The sequence below is a fragment of the Harmonia axyridis genome, chromosome 5 (genome assembly GCF_914767665.1).
Source record: "Harmonia axyridis chromosome 5, icHarAxyr1.1, whole genome shotgun sequence".
Lineage (NCBI taxonomy): Eukaryota > Metazoa > Arthropoda > Insecta > Coleoptera > Coccinellidae > Harmonia > Harmonia axyridis.
The window spans coordinates 4,522,177-4,543,086 of NC_059505.1; the positions used below are offsets into that span (position 1 = coordinate 4,522,177).

The 20,910-nt window shown below is 37.0% G+C and overlaps 1 protein-coding gene across 6 annotated transcripts in view; it reads left to right on the top strand.

The window, feature by feature from the left end:
- Positions 1-20,910, top strand: part of LOC123681078 (protein phosphatase Slingshot) — a 183,345-nt gene that overhangs the window by 131,645 nt on the left and 30,790 nt on the right. For all 6 annotated transcript variants that reach the window (XM_045619282.1, XM_045619283.1, XM_045619281.1 and 3 more), the window contains 2 exons: positions 18,464-18,639; positions 20,414-20,479. In XM_045619282.1, coding sequence (XP_045475238.1) covers positions 18,464-18,639; positions 20,414-20,479 — 242 coding nt within the window. The remainder of the gene's footprint in view (positions 1-18,463; positions 18,640-20,413; positions 20,480-20,910) is intronic.

The window sequence follows — 20,910 nt, forward strand, 5'->3', positions numbered from 1 at the left end:
CGCTACTTTCCTAGTTTCTCCTCTTCTATTAATTGTTCCAATGATTCTACCTCCATCTCATACCTTATCTCTTCATTTCTCTTTCTATCTGATCTTGTTAGTTCTTTATCTCCTCTCGCTAACTTCCTTTCGCTTTCTTACTGAATTTTCTGTTCATTACGCAATACAATAAATAAAAAATAAATAAATAACGTCTTTATTCAGAGAAGCAGGATTATAATATGCCTGGCAATCATGACATCAAGGGCGAAGTCTAGCAAGCTATTCAACTCAACCCCACAATGATGTACGAAGCCAGACTAATAATGCATAAGGTTAATGAAAATTGAAATAACGAGATGGCAGAAATAAAAGTAATATGCGATATGTGAACCAGAGAGCACCCAGCACCCCCTCCCCACCACAGCAAGGACAAAACAATCAAGAAAGAAAAAAAAACATATATATAATTACACTCACATAGAGATACAAGGTCAAAGTGAATCATTGCTTATTCAGTAAAAAGTCCTCAAGTTTATATTTGAACTTATTTATATTAAGTATTTTGAAGACAGAAGGTAATGCATTATATAGTGAAATGGACTGGTAAATGTAACCTCTCGTAAACATAGCTGTTTTGTGATGTGGTAATATGAATTTATCATTATATCGCGTGGCTCTGAAGTGTACAGCACTTTGCCGAACAAACCTTCGTCTCAAAAAATATGGACTACTGGGATTAACGACAATTCCATGAGTAAAGGAACCCAAGTGATATAGCCGCCTAGATTCCATATTAAGACACTTGTCCTCCTTAATCTTGTGGGAAATAGGTTCATACTTTCTCACACCGTGAATTAAACGAAAACAGGATTTTTGAACCTTCTGTATTCTCTCCTTGTCCAGTTTGATGAGGCAAGGACCATAAATGTAATCACAGTATGTGAATTGTGACAGGATAAGTGACTCGCACAAAGTTCTTTTAGCTCTAGTATCCAAGAGATGGCGGCTGTGATAAATTAATTTTAGGTTAGAGTAAGCCTTGATAAGCAAATTTTTAACATGTTCCGTGAAGCGGATATCTGTATCTAATATCCCAGATTTCTGGCCTGATCTGCGAAAGAAAGCTTTTGGGTGTCGATGACTACATTCATATTCATGGTCAAAAATTCTCTTATTCTTTTACTGGCGAAACACATAATTTTTGATTTATTGGGATTGAGTATTAAATTGTGTTCGCGTGATAATTTTTGCTGGCTCTTTCTGTTCTCCCCTCAATATCTTGCTCTTGGTTTCCATTGTTCTCGGTGTTCACCCCTAGACATTTTAAATTATTTTCTTTCAATTTCAGACTATAAAACATTATACTTCATTCCTCACATTTCTTCCCCCCCTTCTTGTATCATCCACAGAAGCACACAGTGATATTTCAAATCTCACCATATTTCTGTAGCTAATTGCTAGTTTCTCAGTGCGTATCTTCGATTCTTTGATTATGTCATCTTGAAAATATCAGAAACCGTGTCGTGCTGAGCTGTCTCAATCTACCTTTTCATCGAATACATTCTGATCTCATTTTCATGGAAATGGGCGAAATGGTACAATTCAAATTTTCTATTTATGTATATGCTTCCGTCAAATAAGTTCCAACTCCCCTTGTATCCAATATTTCCCATATTTTCCCCTTTCCGCTCCATTAAAAGCCTTCACCAGATGTATGAAGACATAATATGCTTTCCTTCCACTTTCTTTAGCCCTATAAATTGTTTGCTTAAAGTGAAAACGTTATTTGGAATACATCTTTCTCTTTTTCATGAATCTACTCTTGGATTTATTACTGTGTCTTCAATATATTTTTCAAGTCTGATCTCCAGTGTTGGACTCAACAAATTAATCTCTCTATAGTTACCGCAACCTTTTCATCTCCATTCTCATATATTGGCACTATCATAGCCTTCTTTCAGTTATTGAGAATTTTCTTTGTATTCCATGCTCTTTGAAATATTTCTTTCATCTTCTTCTCCAATGTATTTCAACAGCTCAGGTGTAATCAGCCTCTTAATCATATTTAACACTTTTCATTTACCAATTCCTCCTTGTCTACTTGCTCTCCTCGATCTTCTATTCTACGTCTTCCATTTAGGGTCCTATTTTCCTGCAGTAACTCAATAAAATATTTCCATTATATCCTTCGAATTCTTCTCCAAAATCCTTCCAAACTTTTTCTCTTCCTTAATAATCGAAGAGCATACATGCCATCTGTAAAATTCAAAACCATCTCTTCCATTTCATTACCTCGACCTCTTCCACAACGAACGTTGTCTGGCATTTCAAACGTGTAATCTACACAGCATTTCCACATGAGAGCAAAGAGAATGGAAGCTTATCAGCAGAGATCATGCCTGCGATATGCAATCCTCCCCTTTTTTCAAAGCCCTGATCAGAAAACTTGATGGTCGTCACGTGTCGACTTTTCACGAATTAGCTATCCCAGAACGACTTTCAGCGCGGTTATCATCTCCATCTTGCTCCTCTTGCAACAAGAGCGATCGGTGTCTACGATTACGCTGATGCAGTTGTTTATCTGTTTTTGTCCGCGTGGTGCCGTTGGTGCAAGGGAAAGGATGAGTCACGGAGGGAGAAAAAAAGGTTTAGAAATCAATTTTGCATGTTGAGCTCCGATGGCTCTCAGACTGCCGGAGCCTCGCTAATTGCTCGCATCAATCATTCTAGCGGGAGAGCGTCCATTGGGATTTTTCTGAAAGTTGAACATCTCGTCTCATCAATTATATTGTGTTTTCTCCGTTGTCGGAAAAAAAATGGGAACTGGGCTGATTTGCATTATCGCTATATCATTAGGAAGGACTCCAAAATGAGCGGAGTATAGGTGAAAGTTGAATTTTATTTGATTTGAAGTGCTAGTTGAAAAGGTCGCGTGTGTCATGAAATGTTGTAGTTCAAGAGTATCGTCAACTTGGGTGTTGAAGAAATGAAAATCAAATACTGATGGATATCCAGTTTTTATCTTTCTAGCTAAAAAATTCTATATTTCATTTTTGATTAATTGGGTTTTCCGTAAAGACATCTAATCGATAAATTTGATATATGAGGTTTAAAAAAAAAGAAATAAGATTCAATTGATCGATCAGAAGAGTAATTATATATTCATATCAAACCATAGATAGAGGGAGTATACGAAATGTTTACATGTCCCCAACATGGTTAGGTTACGTTGTCGGACTGTGATATATTTTCAAATGCACAATTCTACTATATCGTTATGAATTTATATTATATTGAATGAAATGTATTTATTTGAGTGATTCTCGATTAAATATGCAAATTTGAATATTTGGAATCCGATATTTTTCCTTATTGTCGAATTTATAATAAGCAGAATATTTATTATTTTCTGCATCTACCTGCTGAAATCCAAGGTTTGGCAACTTTTCTCTCCTAGTGTCATCGGTCGTTTCACGTCGTTTGGCGCACTTGAAGTTTGTTTTCTGAATTTCTGATTTATTTAGGTATTCATCTCAATTTATTTTGAGTTAATATGAAAGTTTGATTCATTTTGGGACATAAGAAGTGCGTTCTTTGAGGAGAAACTCACGAATTAAGTGAAATATCGTATCACTGATATGTTTTCATTTCATGTCAAATTTGTTAATTCATGTTGGGGACGAAATTTGCCTACTGAAAATGACATATGCTCCCTCTACCTAGGTTTATTACTCTGAGTATCAAACTTACTTTGTATATTTACCACAAGCATTTCTTGTTATGTTCTGTGATATATATATATATATATATATACGAAAGAGTAGCAAATATCTAATGGTTATTGATCTCCATCCTCGGAAGTTCTTCAGTTCACTGTCGGAATTCTTTATTCATAAATAATTAATAATGGGCCATGACTCTTCGTTTGTAGAAATTAATTCTTCTCTGAATTGAACCAAAACAAAATCAGCGGTAGACAGGTGCGCATTCCAAGCAAAGCAAACTGGTTTTCGATGGAAATTCAGAGATTAGTATTACGCAATGGTGCGTTCCTCTCGTTTTGCGTGTGTAACTGTGTATTCTATCCAGACTCTCCGTCAGATAACCTGAAATGTTATTGGGTTCTGCTGGCAAAATTTAGGAACTTTCACAAAGCAGTACCTATTAGAAACTAATCACTATAGTATTGATTTTTTTTTTCTCAAAGCTATATTATTTTGTATGTCGAAATTCAATTCGAAATAACTACACAGGTGCAGTGGTAATCAATTGAGGTTGATAAATTGATGGTTGAGATGAAGCTCTCAGTCAAGATGAGAATATTTGTCCCGGGTATGAGATTTAGGGAACATCTTCCTTCGAACATTTTCCTTCGATTTATTAGATGAGAATGTTTCTGGTGGCAGATGTCGGCGGTAAGACGGTTTTCCAATAAGGGGTTTTATTTTGAACGCATAGTAATAAACATGGATATAGGAAGCATATGTCATTTTCAGTAAGCAAATTTTGTTACCCAACATGAACTATCAAATGTGACATGAAGCGCGCGGAAATGAAAACATATCAGTGATACGATATTTCACTCAATTCGCGAGTTTCGCCACAAAGAGCGCACTTCTTATGTCCCCTAGTGAATCAACGTTTCATATCAACTCAATTGAGATGAATACCTTAATATATCATAAATTCAGAAAACAAATTTCAAAGGCGCCAAACGACGTGAAACAACCGATGACACTAGGAGAGCAATAGTTGCCAAACCTTGGATTTCAGCAGGTAGATACAGAAAATAATAAATATTCTGCTTATTATAAATTCGATAATTAGGAAAAATATCGGATTTCAAATATTCAAATTGGCATATTTAATCGGGAATCACTGAAATAAATATATTTCATCCAATATAATATACATTCATAACGATATAGTAAAATTGTGGATTTGAAAATATATCACAATCCGACAACGTGATCTAACCATGTTGGGGACAGGTAAGAATTGCGTATACTCCCTTTATCTATGTTTATCACTCTATGGTCTCGACCATCGAATGAATTTCCAACGAAACCGATATACCTAGATATGCGTAGCTATGTCGCAGTTCTAAGTTAAAAACGTTCCGCTACCATTCCGTGTGTTGGGTACGAGATCCGGTCTCGATAAAGAAAGCGGAAACTTCCGGTTTCGTGCCTTCTACGTTGGAGGCGCCCGAAAATAAGGAACTCCGCCTTTGTCGTTGGGCAATTTGCATGGTGAGGTATTTCGTTGGTTTTTATGGAAGTCTTTGGTATTCATGAATTCTTGGGAAATATTTACGGATAGCGTCTAGTGTTTTCCAACGTCGCGGTGAAGTTTATACCACTGACATAGTTTATGCTTCATTGTTACTATGATGAACCTTCGGCAACATAGAAAAAAAAACATATTTTGAAGTACTGCTTTTTTGATATTCCCTGTTCGTAACAAATTGAGAAATTTCAGTTTGCATGCGTTTTTGATTGTTTTTTTTTTCAATTCACGCTGTTGGGGCAAGTTAGTGGAGTAAAGAATCGAAACTGTGTGCGTCACTCAAGAAAAACTGACAATATCGCTGCAGTAGCCCGTATAGTGTTAACGAAAACCCAGGTTTGTCGATTCCTCGTCGATCTTGGGAATTAGGCATTACACAAACGACATTACTACGTATTTTGCTCAAGGACTTAGCTCGTAAGGCTTTTAAAGTTCAATTAACACATGATTTCAAGCCGGTCGATCACCACCATGCCATATCTTTGCTGATTGGGTCCTTGAACTGCATCAAAATGATCCGGATTTTCATCGAATAATCATCTTCAGTGATGAGGCCTTTTTTCACATCGGGGCCTAAGTTAATAAACAGAATAGTCGCATTTGGGACCGGAAAATCCAAGAATGACAGTTGAAAAGCCTCTCCATCCTCAACGTGTCATTGTTTGGTACAGTTTTTGGGCTGGTGGTGCGAATAGACCTTACTTATACGAAAATGGGGCTAGTGAAACTGTTACGGTGAATGGATTGCGCTATTGAGCTATGATTCCCAATTTATTGGGATCCGAATTGAAAGATATTGATGTAGAATACTTTTATATTCAACAAGACGCCACTACGTGCCATGTAAGCTATGAAACAATTGCAATTTTGCAAGGAAATTTCCTTGAACGCGCTATTTGTGAAGAGGTGATCACAATTGGCCACCTAAAATCTTGTTATTTAACACTTTTAGACTTTATTCTGAGGGGCCACGTGAAAGATAGATCTATGCCAATTCTTCACAATTGATTCAAGACCTTGAAAATGGAATTCGTGGAGTTATCTAGGACATACAGCCGCAAATGTGGGAAATGTAGATGAAAATTCCATGAAAATTGTGTCCATCATTAATGGCTCACCACCCCCTTTACAATTAAATACACATTCTTTGATTTCTCCTGCAATATATTCTTTTTTTCAACACCAAAAAATGGAACCTCTTTTTCGAAAACCTTCTAGTTTGAGACCAAACCATGCTCAAAATTAGAAAAATTCCTATATCGTGACGAAATTATATAGCGCCCTCTTTGGCGCTCTCGAATAAAGTCATCAATCAGAAATGGTTCCATATGCGGGATTTCACAGCTTTCCTTATTACCTGCCATTCAGTCAGCAATGCGGGTTCCAAAACCACCATTAATTTCTGTGGAAAATATTGATTTAGGTATCGCGTACATCATAAATTTAGTACCCTCCGGGCCGTAACTCGGACATTGATCCGCTAACGAGAGATCCGAAGTGTGAAAGTCGGTTATTTCTCAATATCTTCATCAACAGTGGACCTATCAATCATTCTGGATGAATAGAAGTGCATCAGCATCGATCGATATTATATCAAATTTATAGTTCGAATTATAGTTCGATCGCGAACGCCTTAGTTGGATTACGGAGAAAGTTCAGTTCTAAATATGTCAGCGGTCTTAAAGCGACTCCAATTGGTAATGTTCAAGTGCCCAGGACCAGTTGGTATCGCTAAACTCGTATGTATCTTCCATGGTAGGTTTCTAGGATTCGTCGATATATGGCTCTCTGCACGCGAATAAGGAAGACGTTGAGGTCACCGAGTCTGCTGCAGTGCGTTTTAACGCCAAATTTGATCGTCTTGTGCGGTTTGGTATTATGAAACTCGGGTCGCTGAGATTCTGTACCACACATGCAGCATGGGAGAAACGAATGGCGTGTTGCGAATATCTGAACATATGCTAAATGCTCATAAAATTGGCAATATGCCTTAGGGAAAGGATATTGAAGATTATGGTAAACAATACCATTTTCATTATCTCGAAACAAGTGTTTCTACACTTATCGAGACACTTATGTTTGTTCTTTGATATTGTTTGTGTATTGTTCATACTGTGGATTTCTGAATAAACATGATTATTATTATTATTATTATTATTTGAATATCCTCCGTGTGATCTCTTACAGGACTCGATTATTGTGTTGTGAGGTAATTTTTGATGATTCGCCAGTACATTTTGGGTAATATCTCACCAATACTCGTCAATAATCTGGGAAAATTCTTCGCATAACCCCACCAAAAAAAATCTAGGCAATAAATCACAAGATCTTGGTGGACAATATTACGCGTTTTGGGAATTTTTCTTGCAATAAAGGCAGTAAAGGTTGTGTTGCATGGCTTGTTGCACCATCTTACTGAAATGAAACCTCTTACAATTCCATTTCATTAATTTCAGGCCATGACGTTTTTTACTTTTCCATATGCGACAATGCTTGTTTACATAGCCATCATGTGAAAAAAGTGCTTCGTCGCTGAAGAAAATTCTAAATGCGAAAAACGTAATCCAAACGTTGTTGATCAAGAACCCAATTGGCATATGTTCTACGCATTCCGTGGTCAGCTGGCTTTAGTTCTTGTTTCAACTGAACCTTATAAGGATGGAGATGCAAATCCATATGCAAAATACGTGCCATAAGAGAGGCCCAAATTGCGCTCTGAGGAATGGATAAAATTGGATCTTTTCCTACACTTTCACTTACTGCAACAATATTTTCGTTCGATCGAGCATTTCGATGATGTATGAGCCTCAAGACAGTAACAGATTCAGTATCTTTGTATTTCACAGTCTTAACCAATTACGCTCAGATGGATGACCTTCTTCTTCTTCTTCCTCAACCTGTACTCGTCCACTCCTGGACATAGGTCTCTTTCAACCGCTTCCATGTCTCCCTATCTTGTGCTACGTTTATGGATGACCATGTCGACCATAATCTGCCCGTGTAATGCACGGAACGTACTTACTACAGAATAATTATTTTTATAGTAAGTTTTCAGAATTATCACACCTTCAACAATAGATAAACGATCCACATAGTTAAATGACTAGCCTTCAACTGATGAACATGTGACGTTTCGGATGAAAGTTCTGTTCGATATGTCATCGAAACAGGGTATTATACATAGGTGTACAACTTTGCTTCCGCCGTTGTTTTCCAAAATTCGGGACTTCATTATAAAAGACTGGTTATATATTTATGGTCCAACGTATTGTCCATCGCTGGCCACTACTTTCTCCCATCTTTCGGGCAGCTTACGAATCCCGCGTTGAAAAAAGTGGTCATCTTTTGAAGCGATTCACGAATTGATCCAATTTTCTTATTCTTCATAAGACCGGAAGTGCTGGTCAGCCAAGCCGTGTGTCATTGATCAAAAAAAGGTGAGGCATTTCAACGTCTACAAGTACATATGTCTTGACCACTTTCGCAACATGGGGTTACAGCATTGTCATGCTGTAAAATCACATCTTATGTTGTATTGCGGCCGTTTGTCTTTCGATGCTTGGCTCAAACGCATTAATTGCGTTCGATTGATTGTTTCAATCGGTTTTAACAACTCATAATACACAACGCCGAACTGGTCCCACTAAATATTGAGCATGACGTTGGAATCGTGAATTTTCGGTTTGGCCATCGACGTGGAAGCATAGCCGCGATATCCCCAAGATTTTCAGCTCTTGAGATTATCGTAATGAAACGATTTCTTGTCTCCAGTAACAATGCGATGCAGAAATCCCATCCGTCTTTGCCTTGGAAGCAGTTGTTCATGAGCGAACAAACGCCGTTCAACTTCTCTCGGCTTCAACTCGTACGGCACCCAATTTCCTTGTTTCTGAATCATTCCCATGACTTTCAGACATTTTGAAATGGCTTGTTGCGTCACTCCCAATGATCTTGCCAATTCTTGTTGCGTTTGACACGAGTCTTGATCAAGTAATGCCTCCAATTCTTCATCTTCGAAAACCTTCTCTCTTCCACAACCATGCTGATATTCGATGTCAAAATCACCGTTCTTGAAGCGCTGGAACCACTCTCGGCACGTTCTTTCAGTAATAGCGGCCTTACCATAGGTATTGTAGAGCATTCGATGAGCCTCAGCCGATGTTTTCTTCATATTAAAGCAGAAAATCAAAACCTCCCGCAAATTACGATAATTTGGCTCGTAAGTTAACATGTTCAATCAAGAATAACTTTATGATGCAGGCACAAATCGACTAATATTTCGATGGCGTTATATTTGCAAAACCTAAGCTTATTGTATGACATCTACGATCTATTCATTTTTATTATTTATTTATTTATTTATTATCCACTACCACTTAATGCTACAGCCATCTATTGCAAAACGGCGGAAGCAAAGTTGTACACCTTATATTTTCTAGGAATTAATGCAACCTCATTTAATATCAATTTGTACATCTTACACAGAGTTAGTTAAAAAATATCATAATTGCAACAGAATGACCACAATTCTGGAAATGTAGTCAACTATTAATTGCGCAAAAGCCTTTGATTCAGCATCAACGCTCTTATAGAATGTTTACAAAAAAGTGTTTGTCAAACTCGACCTAAGTCGACAAAACTATCAAACACCTCAGGCAAAATAGAGATAAATACTATTATCTCTTCAGTAGGATAAATGTTGACCTGTTGAGGACGGTCTTTGTTGTCTTGTCTTCGGTTTTTCCATACCACAACAGCTAGTCTGCCAAACACAAACAAACCATAAGGAAGATAATCGATAACAATCCTGTTTACCATGATCTTTACGCACATCAAGACTGCAGCGGAGTGCAGCACAAATCTCAGAGTTAAAAATCAACATATTCGAACTTGAGACCGACGAATTAACTTGTTAAATCTAGAAAAAAATCACGAATTCCACACGCTCTCGAGCAGACGTGCCGTCAGAACTATCTACCTGTTCCCCTTTCAAGGTTGAGAATTTCAAACATCGGAAAACGAACGTACACAAACAGTGCATCGTTTTTCATTAAATATTTGCATAACGAGCATGCTTTATGCTCGATTGGCTGATAACCTTCGGGAGATCGACAAAAGAACGAGAGAGGTGTTATGTAAAGAAAGGGGCTTGGGTCTGTCAGAAGGGGAGAAAGGTGGTTTTGGTGTCTCCGTCTGGTTCTATATGGAGATAGGTGCGGAAGGTAATCAAATCATTTATTGTATACGAGAATACGATCTGTATCTTGGGACTGTCCGGAGGTAGTTTCGGTGTGTATGCAGCATCGGGTTGCAAAGTTTTTGATTACGTAGGTTGCATCGGAGTTCGGAGATGTCTTGGTCACGTACGTAGGTTTTGTTTTGATTTCAGATTGGGTTATCTGTTTAGTTTGGGAGTATGCCAGACCATCGGAGAGTTTCTGTGATTGTTTGTCTTTTGAAAGTTATGGTAACTATTGATAGTTACCATAACTTTCAAAAGACAAACAATCACAGAAACTCTCCGATGTTCAGCCGATACTATTTGATAGTTGATCACGACTGGAACTGTCAATAATATGGAATATTGACAATTTGAGGATTACAGGTATAACCGAGCAGTTTCGAACTTATTTCAAGTTTATCTTTGAACACTGAAGGTTCCTCAAATGGTGCAGAGTACAATGGACCGGCAAAAAAGATTATCTTGATCGGAAAATAGTCTTACCAGGTAAAGTAAAGGAAATCTCTACAAAGAGTAACTTTCTTCTCTCTACGTCTTACCGAGTACTATTTTTCTGTAGTAGCTAAGGAAAATTCAAGGTACCGACGAAGAAAAACTTATTATGCGGGAAAGCGTCTTGAATGGGAACGTCTGAACGAAGTTTTACTGTATTTATATGAATTGAGGTACAAAATATGATAAGAAAAACTGAAAAAAGAGCCATACAATTCGGTGAAGACGAAGAAAACATTTTTGAGCTTTATGCATTTTTATCATAGAAATAAACATAGATAGAGATTACGTTGTCGGATTGTGATATATTTTCAAATCCACAATTTTACTATATCGTTATGAATGTATATTATATTGAATGAAATATATTTATTTGAGAGATTCTCGATTTACTATGCAGATTTGAATATTTGGAATCCGATATTTTTCCTAATTGTCGAATTAATAATAAGCAATATTTATTATTTTCTCTAATTCAGTGGTTATTCCGTTCATTCTTCCACATCTTGTAGAACAAGTGCGAGAATATATAAGAAACGCACTGTTTTCATGGTTATATTTTATTATTATATGTTGGTACTCCGAACTTTCCGCCACGGCTTTATCTGTCAATTCATCAATTTGCCCTAAATATATCAGTTCTGCCAACCAACATTTTTCAATGCAAATATCACTAAATGATATTTATGGAAATATTTCATAAATTTCAATAAAAATGCAATGAATTAGAGAAAATAATATATAATACTCGTACAGAAGGCTCATTCTACCACTCGTTCATTCAAAAACTCGCCACTTTGTGGCTCGTTTTTGAATTTTGAACTCGTGGAAGAATATCAATGCCTTCTGCACTTGTATTATAAATAACCATTCTGTATCTACCTGCTGAAATCCAAGGTTTGGCAACTTTTGCTCTCCTAGTGTCATCGGTTGTTTCACGACGTTTGGCGCGCTTGAAGTTTGATTTCTGAATTTCTGATATATTTAGGTATTTATTTTAATATAATTTGAGTTGATGTGAAACGTTGATTCACTAAGGGACATAAGAAGTGCGTTCTTCGTGGAGAAACTCCCGAAATGAGTGAAATATCGTATCACTGATATATTTTCATTTTCGCGCGCTTCATGTCAAATTTGATAGTTCATGTTATGGTCAAAATTTGCTTATTGAAAAATAACATGTGCTCCATGTATTTATGTTTAATACCCTGAGAGTCTTGCCAAGCCTTGTCGAAGTAATGCGCAGTTTGCGCAACGATAAAAATTTTGTCTATAATATGCGTGCTAGCATGTCGTATTTTCATATATTGAAGAAAACAGGAGATCGTCGACCTCCTTTCAAACAAACACAAACAGCGAAGGGTTACGAAATAGAAATTTTCGAATTTACATAAACAACGTGAACAAAAATAGCGTATCTATCCATCTCCGACTGGCGAACTGAAAGATTAACCACCGGTTTCTATGTGAGAACCAGTTCTCACAGATTAACCACAATGTCGCAACCGGCGAAACGAACAGGTGCGACCATTTACAACCACTTCAAGTAAACGTCGAGGATATGTCGGTAATGAATTAATTTCTCTCGGCTTAATTGAACATAATATGAATAAGTTATTTCGTGCTATGAATCATCGTGGCATTTGGAACGTTTTTATATTGTCTCACATCGTTAAGTTTTGTGTTATTATCAATATATACTGTGTCTGTAAATTATGGAACAAATATTTTTAGTTGAACAGACCATTTTAAGAAATAATCCTGGAACACGTCAATTTTTGATTTTAATTTACCGTATTTTAAAATACTAATCTAATTTACAGGGTGAAATACTTTCTAGTAATGACGTCACCGTCATTTTTTTTTTAATGGAACACCCCCATTTTGTGTCAATTTTCCGATTACTCTAGCTGAGCTGATTCCAAAAATGTATCATGTTGGTTCCAATTGGTACAGGGTGGACAAAAATACAATAGTTTTGTGTGTGCTCATTAAGTAACGCGTAACATTCTTTATTAGTTAAATTAACAATATTATCAATAATACCTATTGCCTAGCGGCAATTGGTTTGAATGTAACACCTCGTAGTTTGTTTCATTTTTAGATTAATAAAAATGTATAAAAATAAGAAATAATTTCTTTCATATTCTGTCTGCTAGATCACAAGTACTAAACATGCTTGGAAACAGCTCATTTTTATTAATCTAAAAATGTAACAAACTACAGGGTGTTACAATCAAATCAATTGCCGCTAGACAATAAGTATTTTTGATAATATTCATTCGACGATCTGCACGCACAATTTGGTTGATTTTGGTCACTGTTTCCGGAATTGAAACAGTGACACGGCGACCTGAACGTTGGTCATCTTCAGTACTCTCTCGGCCCTCACTGAAGTTGTGATATTCAATCAAATACTATGAGGCCCAATAATTTTACCGGCGTGAATTTGGCAGCCACTTTTCAGCAGCCGAATTCATTCCAGCAGCCAAACGACCAGTGGCGTCGGTAGAATTTAAAACTAACGAATCGATCTGTTTTTGGGGTGCAACGCAAGAATTTGCTTTTTGAGTTCACTTGAACGACTTCAGTCAAGTTTTTATGACATTTCAATGCACAAAATAATATTATAGATGAACTTGAATTATGCTGATCAATGAAACGACAAGGTATGTACAAGTATTTTCACGAATGAAACCTTGAAAAATGTCCAAAGTTGATATTCAATCTTCAATAGAAACAGAATAACATATCTTTATTATCGATTTATTGAAAGACACGTTTGGTGACCGCCTAATTTTACGTTTTGGACCTGTGAATCGACCTCCAAGATCTTGTGATTTAACACCGCTAGACTACTTTCTGTGGGGCTATGTAAAGTCATTGGTCTATGCGGATAAGCCACAAACCTTTGACCATTTGGAAGACAACATTCGCCGTTTCATTGCCGATATACGTCCACAAATGTTGGAAAAAGTCATCCAAAATTGGACGTCCAGATTGGACTACATCCGAGCCAGCCGTGGCGGTCATATGCCAGAAATCATACTTAAAATGTAATGCCACAAGATTATCTTGCCGATATATAAAATTCATGTCAATCGAATAATCCATCGTTGTTTTATTGCAATTTAAAGTTCTATAGCTCTAAAAAAAAACACCCTTTAGATGAATGTTGATTTTTTTTTGACTTGTTTTCATTTTGTTATTCTATGATAACTCTGAAAATAAATCCAATTATAATTATTATTATTCTTTTCTATCTGACGAACGAAATTGGCTATAGCCTACGCTCAGGAAAACCGTTCGTTTCGCTTTTTAAACTGCACTTTTCGACCCGATTTGCATACGCATACCATTGCGCCATCACAATCGATCGTCGTTCGAAAGTGATTTCCCATTGTTCCGAGCCCGGTCGAAATAATCGATTCACGGATGCGTCGCGCACGCGATCCGATAATGATTGTAATGTTCGTTCGACGATCATATTCCTTTTTTATTCATATTCGCCGACCAATCGGAACACTTTCCACGACGTGACATAATTAGGCGGCTATGAACGGCTTCTTTCTCTCTCGGAAATGCACAGCTGTCATCTATTTCGTTTTGTTATTATTTGATAACTCGGCGGAGAAATGAACTTTGTTTCGATGGGAAAGCGAACGGAGTCGATGAACCTGCAGATATTTTTGTTTGTATTGCGTTCGATCGGCGTTGTTGTTTTGTTACGTCTATCGATGGGGATAATCTTGAATGTTGTAATGAGTTTATTCCATTTGGCTGACATACATTCCATAGAGATTTTCGAAAATATGTAAAATGTATTGCATAAAATCTTCATACAATTATAGACTTGTTGCTAATGTAGATCTGCAACGTTTACTAGTCAGCATTAAGTTTTTAACTTCATTTGTTTGTCCTGATGGATTTCATGAGCTCTGCTCCCTCAAATTTCTTTAGTAAACATTGACTAGACGCACCCCATGCATTCTTGGTAGCAATTGCCTTCTACTCCAATTTATTCTGGAAAACGCCCAATGCCAATCGAACCAATCGTTAGTTCCGCCCTCAAAGTAATAAACATAGATAGATGAAGTACATATACATTACTCTGAAGTGGTTGTATTGAAGTTGTCAGATTGTAATATATTCTCGAAATCAAATGATATTAACGAGAATGTATAGTACACATATTGATAGAAATTTCGAACTTGAATGATTCTCGGTTAAATATGAACATTTTGTTTAATTTGTTTATGATTTCACTTATGAATTTGCCCCTAAAAAAAAAATTGCTATTTTCTGTAATTACCTGCTTTGACCCGCTACATTTTCCCATATTTATTATCAGTTGTTTCGTGAGTTTATAATGTTTTTAAATATTTCTTGTTGTTTATTTCAATTTTTTTCTGAGTTACTGCAAAACACATACCATATCTTGGAAAACGAAGCATTTGTAAACAAATATTAAACATCCAAAAACGAAAATGACAGTTTCCTCGTATCATTTAAAAAAAATTAAGTTCCATAAATATGGGCCCGCAAAAGCTTTGTTTTCTAGATACTCGGTGTTAAAGTTTCAGTTTTTTCAAGTTTTTTTTTTCTCTCATAGCACCTTTCCTTCACAAGAAAATCAACTTGAATTAGGCAAAGATATTCCAATTTTAAGTTTATCATCGTGTGATATGCTAATTTTAAATGCAAACCTACAGGGTGATATTTTCGGGAACAGTGCCCGCTTCTTTCATTCAGATCATTTTTTGGTGAACAACTGATGGTTTAGAAAAATATAAAAATCTTTGGTCCAGTACTAAACTTTTTGGTTTCTTGTAGTTTTGTAGTACCTGCTACCTGTATCGAGAAACAAATTTCAAACAATTCTCTAGTAATTCACAAGAAAATTCAAATAATTATGAAAATTCAGTTAGTGAGCTGTGATGAATGAATTCATCATAAGTTTTGGTCTTTATTCACCGAATTTGTAGCGAAAATTAATAATGATTCGATAAACTGGTATGTATAATAATCACGCCAATTTAGGAATATCCTGTGTAGTAAATTGTAATCACGCTTCTCACGCAGAAGCACCCTCTGAAGTTTGTGGCACTCATTCACTTAACGCCCTGTATACCTTTATTAAACCAAGTTGCGCCTAAACTCACGGCCTTCGTTCTGAACTTCACGAAATCGCATGAGTGTAATTTTCTTGACGGCCGCAACAAAAAAAAATAAGAAAAACCCCTCTACAATCGCAACCAGGCTCGACCTGGTTGCCGATGTCGGAATTTAATTACGTAATAGCTCCACGGTTGCGCCTTCCTCGCAATTGCACCGGCAAGATTTCAATTCCGCCGCAGCGTGTCATTACGGCGTTTCTTCTGCGCGCCTCGACCGACAGATCGTTTTCGATTTTTTTTTCGTTTCCCTCGCGCCAATTCCGACGACCGTTCCGCGTCCACCCCGTTGGTGCACGCCCACCGCAGGAATCCGAAATTATATCGGCGGGAAAGTATTGAAAATTACCGGCAGAGAAGCGGAGGAAACGCGGTCTCAGCCTCGCTCGAGTTTCTTGCATTGCGGTGGACGTCGATTTGTTCGACGTGTAACGTTTAATGGGCTTGAAACTGCTAATTTACGAGTATATGAAGAAATATACCAGTTGGTATGATGGAATATACGTAATTATTATGTATATATGTCGGAAGTGACTTGCATTATGTATTTAACGACGAATGATTGAAATGTTTTACCAACAAAATTTATGTTGAAGTTGATTAAGTTCTTCTATAAAAGACTAGACCACACGAAAACACTTGTCACTACTATTATCACCGTGGCTTAAACTGCCAAGAAGCCGAGGAAACGTGGTCTTAAAAACGCTGGCGTTTCTTTAATTGCGGTGGACGTCGATTTGGTCGACGCGCAACGTTTAATGGGCTTGAAACTGCTAATATACTTGTATATGAAGAAATATACCCGTTGGTATGATGGAATATACGTAATAGTTGTGTATATATGTCGGAAGTGTCTTGCATTATATATTTAACGACGAAAGAAGTTAATTATGTCATTCTATAAAAGACGAGACCACACGAAAACACTTGTCACCACTATTATCAGTTATAATATCACAAGAGCATAGTCAATATATTTCGGTTATACGAACCTCTTCACTCGGCGTAGTACGCGAAACATCACGAGATGGCAGCTATCGGTTCATCAAAACGTGAGTTATATAATCAATGGTATATGTATCCTAACAATTTTTAAGTACCTATATAAAAAAAATATTCAAACTCTCAGAATCAGATGAGAATGTAAGCCTAGTGAAGTCACGCAATAAGCTTGATAATGTTATTGAGAATCATGATATCCTTAATTTCACCATTATTTTTTATAGGTTCATTAATTTTCTCGTCGCTAATCAATACAACTTTGGAATGACTCAATTCGATTAAAGAAAATGAACGCGACAAAATGGTGAAAGCGCTGGGTTATTATTTTTTTTCTGTAACTAGTAAAAAGTTTTCATTCTGGTATTATACAAGGTGATTCAACGCGATGGCCTATTAGACGTTTACGGGTAGCTAATCATAATTTCGTGCTGAAATTTTGCCTGCTGAAATACATACGTCTGGATCGATATTCTCTGGAAGTATCTCAGCCCAGGCTATTTGTACCACCTACCTAAGCGGCGCGAGAGTGTAGAAGATGGGGTAAAGTATGTAATCTTTTTCTTATAATATCCCAGATGTGTTCAATGGGTGAAAGATTTGGATATCTAGTGTTCAATAAATCGACTTGATTGCCTCCAAAATGGGCCAAGGTTATTCTGGCTTAATGTAGTAGCGCATTATCTTGTTGGAAAAGTCTTATCTAAGGCAAAACATGCCGTTCTTTCACATCCTGGATGTAGCACGGCGGTAATGTTGCCTCTGATGAACACAAATGGTGGCATGCTTCCAATAGTCCTCATGAGTGGTGCTCATGTCTTTCGAAAGAAAATTGTGGAATTTTCCTATCACTACATAGCCTTCTCATCCTTGCCTTGGCTTTCATGTATGCCAAAACTGAATCTCTATCATAGTGATATTCCATTCGATATCCAAGTTCAGCAGTTCTCTGCGCCATCGGTATAAATAGGTATGACAAACTGAGGAGTAAGTCCGAAACTTCTGATCCAGCAGTTGACAGTTCGCAATAATCTCCTAAACATTAGTGAGCAATAGATCTTATGGGCGTAAAGCAGTCCTGTAGAGGCAAAAGCCTAAGATAGATATCTTAATATGGTATAGTTCTTCTGATACGCTCTGGACCGCTATCCTTCCAGATTAGAATATTTTTTTCCCTTATAATCTGGAATGTTTCTGATATAACTCTGTATAGTTTGATTCTATATGGTTCCCGATAATTTTTTTTTCTGCTATGAAAAATAAGTGACTTTGTTTTTTTTTCCAGGCGGTGAAATTGGAAAGCATGCACACTGGTAGAACGAGATACTTGGTAGTCGTCTCCAGAATGGGGAATAGAGGAGAAGAATCGTGTCTTCTTGGTATAGACTGTAACGAGAGGACAACAGTAGGGTTGGTGTTGAGGGTATTGGCAGATACTTCAATACGATTGGATGGTGACGGGTAAGTCCAACATACTTGTCTTTACATGTCTACAAAACAAAGCAGGTAGTTCTACAGCTTCCTTCATTTGAAGATCTAAATGAAGAACTACAATATCTTGGTCTTGAAGAAACGGTTATAATATTTGATTGTACAGTTGCTCAAAGATTGCTTTCAGTAGAACGGGTTATTGACCATCAGCAACTCTAGCCTAGTACTTTTACTTGGCATATACTGAGTATTGTATAATTTCTGAGAGTCCTACAGCATTGTGGCAGATATATTTGAGTTTTTTAATACAAAACCATCTATTCTTCTGCTTCAACTCGAAATTTTTCATTGTCGAAATCAAAACAAAAAGTTCAGTTTGGTTTCAAGGTCAATTCCGATTCTCTAGATGAATTTTGTTTTCAACTTTCACATTTTTGGTGGTTCGTTTCCAGGAATTATTAAAAATTTTTAGTTTATTTCTTGTAAGTTTGATCTATATATTTTATTAGGTATATAACTTTGCTTCCGCCGTTTTGCAATAGATTGCTGCAGCGGTTCGATGTCATCCAATAAGCTGGGTATTTGTAAACATAACGCCATCGAAATAATAGTCGATTTGTATCTGCATCATAAGGTTATTCTCGATTAAACGTGTCAGCTTCCGAGCCAAATTCTCGTCATTTTCGAAGGTTTTAATTTTCTGCTCTACTATGAAGAAACCTGCGGCCGAGGCTCATGCCTATGGTGAAGCCGCTATTAGTGAAAGAACGTGCCCAAAGTGGTTTCAACGCTTCAAGCAAGATGATTTGGACGTCGAAAACCAGCATGAATTGAAGGCAACAAAGAATTGGCAGGAACATTGGGAGTGACGCCACAAGCCATTCTCAAACGCCTGAAAGTCATGGGAATGATTCAGAAACAAGGGAATTGGGTGCCTTACGAGTTGAAGCCGAGAGATGTTGAACGTCGTTTGTTTGCTTGTGAACAGCTGCTTGAAAGGAAAGACAGTAGAGATTTCTGAATCGCATTGTGACTGGAGACAAAAAATGGGTTCATTACTATAATCCTAAGCGCAGAAAATCATGGGGATATCCCGGCTTTGCTTCCACGTCGACGCCCAAACCGAATATTCACGGTTCCAATGTCATGCTCAGTATTTGGAGGGATCAGCTTGACGTAGTGTATTATGAGTGGATAAAACCGACTTAAACAATCACAGGCGATCGTTATCGAACGCAATTAATGCGTTTGAGCCGAATATTAAAAGATAATCGGTCGTGATATAACGAAAAACAGAATAAAATAATCCTTATGGAGAAGTGAAAAATTGGATCGCTTCAAAAGATGACCAGTTTTTTCAACGCGGGATTCGAACGCTGCCCATAAGATGGAAGAAAATAGTGGCCAAGTGATGGAGAATGCTTTGAATCATAAATGTATAACCAGTTTTTTACAATAAAGCCTCGAATTTCGGAAAAACAACGGCGGAAGCAAAGTTTTACGCCTATATACTTTAAGATCCTCTTTTTTATGATTACCTTATCTATCTTTGGTATATAAATGGGGCTGTTTAAACATCATTCAACTATTCCCGGAAGAGTTCCAGATGATTTTTGCCAATTTGTAACACCAATTAACCGTACTAACATTTATCGTAACACAGTTCTACCATTTGTACTTCCTTCCGTCAACACGCGTCAGATCGAGCCTGCCGTGTTTCACGTTTTGTAGTTTATTTTACAGCATTTCTAAAAGTCTCACACTATACAGGTTTTCTCCATTAACTCTCCATATCTTTTTGCAGGGGTTTCAGTGTCAGCGTATGCGGTAAACATCACATTTTCAAGCCAGTTTCCGTCCAGGCCATGTGGTAAGTGTACACCTCAGCGATAACCGCATCGGAGGATATTACGTATTATTTTTTTTCCTTCCGCCATAATATAGGATATCTTAGTAGTTGTTGTGCGTATGTTATAATAGTGTGAATTGTAATACGTTGACCGAATGTCATTTCAATGGTGAGATAACCGACCGCGGTTATGATTTCACTTTCGTTCCACTGTCGTTGAATGTTTTTACGACGCAATGTGCAGTGTTGGTTGCCTTTTAGACGTTTGGTGGTGTATTGGGTGAGAGGATTTGGATTTTATGCAAACTGGGAGTGATTTGATTTTGAAAGAATATAGGGCAAGTAGGCATAGCTTGTTTTCTCTTTCAACATTGGTGGAAAAATAAAGATGTATTTGAAAGACGAGCTTTCTCAATTTCTGTTGAATTTTCTTACTTTCTAATACTATATAT